The following is a 1,796-nucleotide window of genomic DNA, read 5'->3' on the forward strand; positions in this document are numbered from 1 at the left end:
TAATAAAGGATAGCAACCAGTAGGTCATTACAACCAGCGGAGTAGATCATCAATAGTTTTGTAGCATCACAGCAAAACCTCTCCAATGACTGCTCAAAGGCAATTGTACACTCCACATGGCAAAAGATTTCTGAGCATGGATCTGCAGCCTATACACACAAATAGAGGGAACAAATTGAATAACGGCCGCCTGAAGAACAACAATTATCGGATAATAATAATAATCATCATCATGATGTTCTTGCATAATACCAACCAAAAACAGCATCAAAAGATGACAAGCAGGGAGAAGAGCATGAAGACGAGGAAGCACGGGTAGGCAATGAGCCCCCGATGCTCATCGCCATGGCCGCCGGAAGCTACCAGCAGCCTGCTGCAGACCCTGGTGGACCACAGCACGAACCCCATGCCCACCGCGAAGATGAGCCCGCCGCCCCGCGGCAGGAACAGAGACACCGCCGAGAAGATGGTCATGGAGAGCATGCAGTAGCCTAGCAGGCTGGCGCACCTGTAGAGGCTGAGGTCGCCACGGCCTCCTCGTCCCGGCGAGAGCAGCATGGAGGAGATGAAGTAGAGGAAGAAGGACGCGGCGGTGGCCCAGCCGAGGACGATCCCGAAGTGGAGCTTCCCGGCCATGAGCTGGAAGAGGGCCAAGGATAGTAGGATCAGCACGGGGCCGGAGAGGTCGGCGTCCGCGTGGAGGGACGGGTCCACGGAGCGGAGGGGGTGGAGGATGGAGACCGCCTTCCGCCAGATGAGACCCGTGTCGATGTCGAGCTCCTCCAGAAGCGGCGGCTCGTCGTCCAAGTTGGCGGCGACGTTCCCGTTCCCGGGGATAGGGTGGTGGGTCGGCGTGGACGGGTTGAGTACCACCCCTTGGAAGAAGGGGAGGTATCTGTTCACCATGGCTGGTGCGGCGGCGGCGACGGTTCCGCCTCGGCGAGGTAGAGATTCGGTCGGGGTGTCCAGCTCATCGAGAAGCGGCGGCTCGTCGTCCAAGGGCAGCAGCGGGTTCGAGGTGGAAGTCCAGGCGATAGTGTGCCGGCGGTAGGTCGGAGTCGAGGGGTTGAAGACCACCTGTGGGAAGGTGAGGTCCTTGTTCGCCATAGGCCCGCCGCGGCTCGTGACGGCGAGGGTTCCGGTCGAGATTCAATCGATCGTGGTGTGTATGGATCGGAAACTAACGAGCGAAGGCTCTGTTTTTTTCTTTTCTTTTCGGGAGAACGAGAAGGAACGAAGACTCACACGCGGGTGTACATATATATAGCTTGCTGGCTAAAACCCGTATCGGAAACAAGGAAAGGGACGATCTAATTTGCTGGATCACGCACGCACTTTTCCTTGTTCGCCATGGCTAGCTGCGGCCAAGGCGAGGGTTCCGAGATTCGATCGGACGTGGTGTCTGGAAATTAAGTTGTTTTTCTTTTCACTAGTAAATGCGCACGTGCAATGCACGTTAATATTTAGGCAATATATTAATTGCACGCGGATATTAGGTATGCTATTATTTGTGTGTTAATTTTGTGATTAGTGTAATATTTAGCATGCTATTAATTGCACGTTAAACACGTTTAACGCTCGCCATTGGAGCAGTCTAGGTCGTTGGATTGACTTGGTTCGATGGCCGAGATCAGTTGGATCTGCCTCTTTAGGTCTTTTTATATTGGTATAGATATAGATAAGTATAATCATATAAGCCTAATTATATATACTAGTACTACTATATATGTATCGAAGGAAAGGAATCCGTCAGCTAAAAGAAATAACAAAGGAGTCCTTGTACTACTAGTACTCTC

General features: G+C 52.3%; 1 protein-coding gene across 1 annotated transcript; it reads right to left on the reverse strand.

The window, feature by feature from the left end:
* Window positions 1–267: 267 nt before the first annotated feature.
* Window positions 268–1,107, reverse strand: LOC119289362 (protein YIPF5-like). The gene has a single exon (XM_037568703.1). The coding sequence runs from the start codon at window positions 1,105–1,107 to the stop codon at window positions 268–270; it is 840 nt and encodes a 279-aa protein (XP_037424600.1).
* Window positions 1,108–1,796: the final 689 nt, after the last annotated feature.

Source organism: Triticum dicoccoides, chromosome 4A, assembly GCF_002162155.2.
Source record: "Triticum dicoccoides isolate Atlit2015 ecotype Zavitan chromosome 4A, WEW_v2.0, whole genome shotgun sequence".
Lineage (NCBI taxonomy): Eukaryota > Viridiplantae > Streptophyta > Magnoliopsida > Poales > Poaceae > Triticum > Triticum dicoccoides.

What these genes read in the sequence shown, in the direction of transcription:
- LOC119289362 (XM_037568703.1), bottom strand. Translation starts at nt 1,107, where the DNA reads ATGGCGAACAAGGACCTCACCTTCCCACAGGTGGTCTTCAACCCCTCG.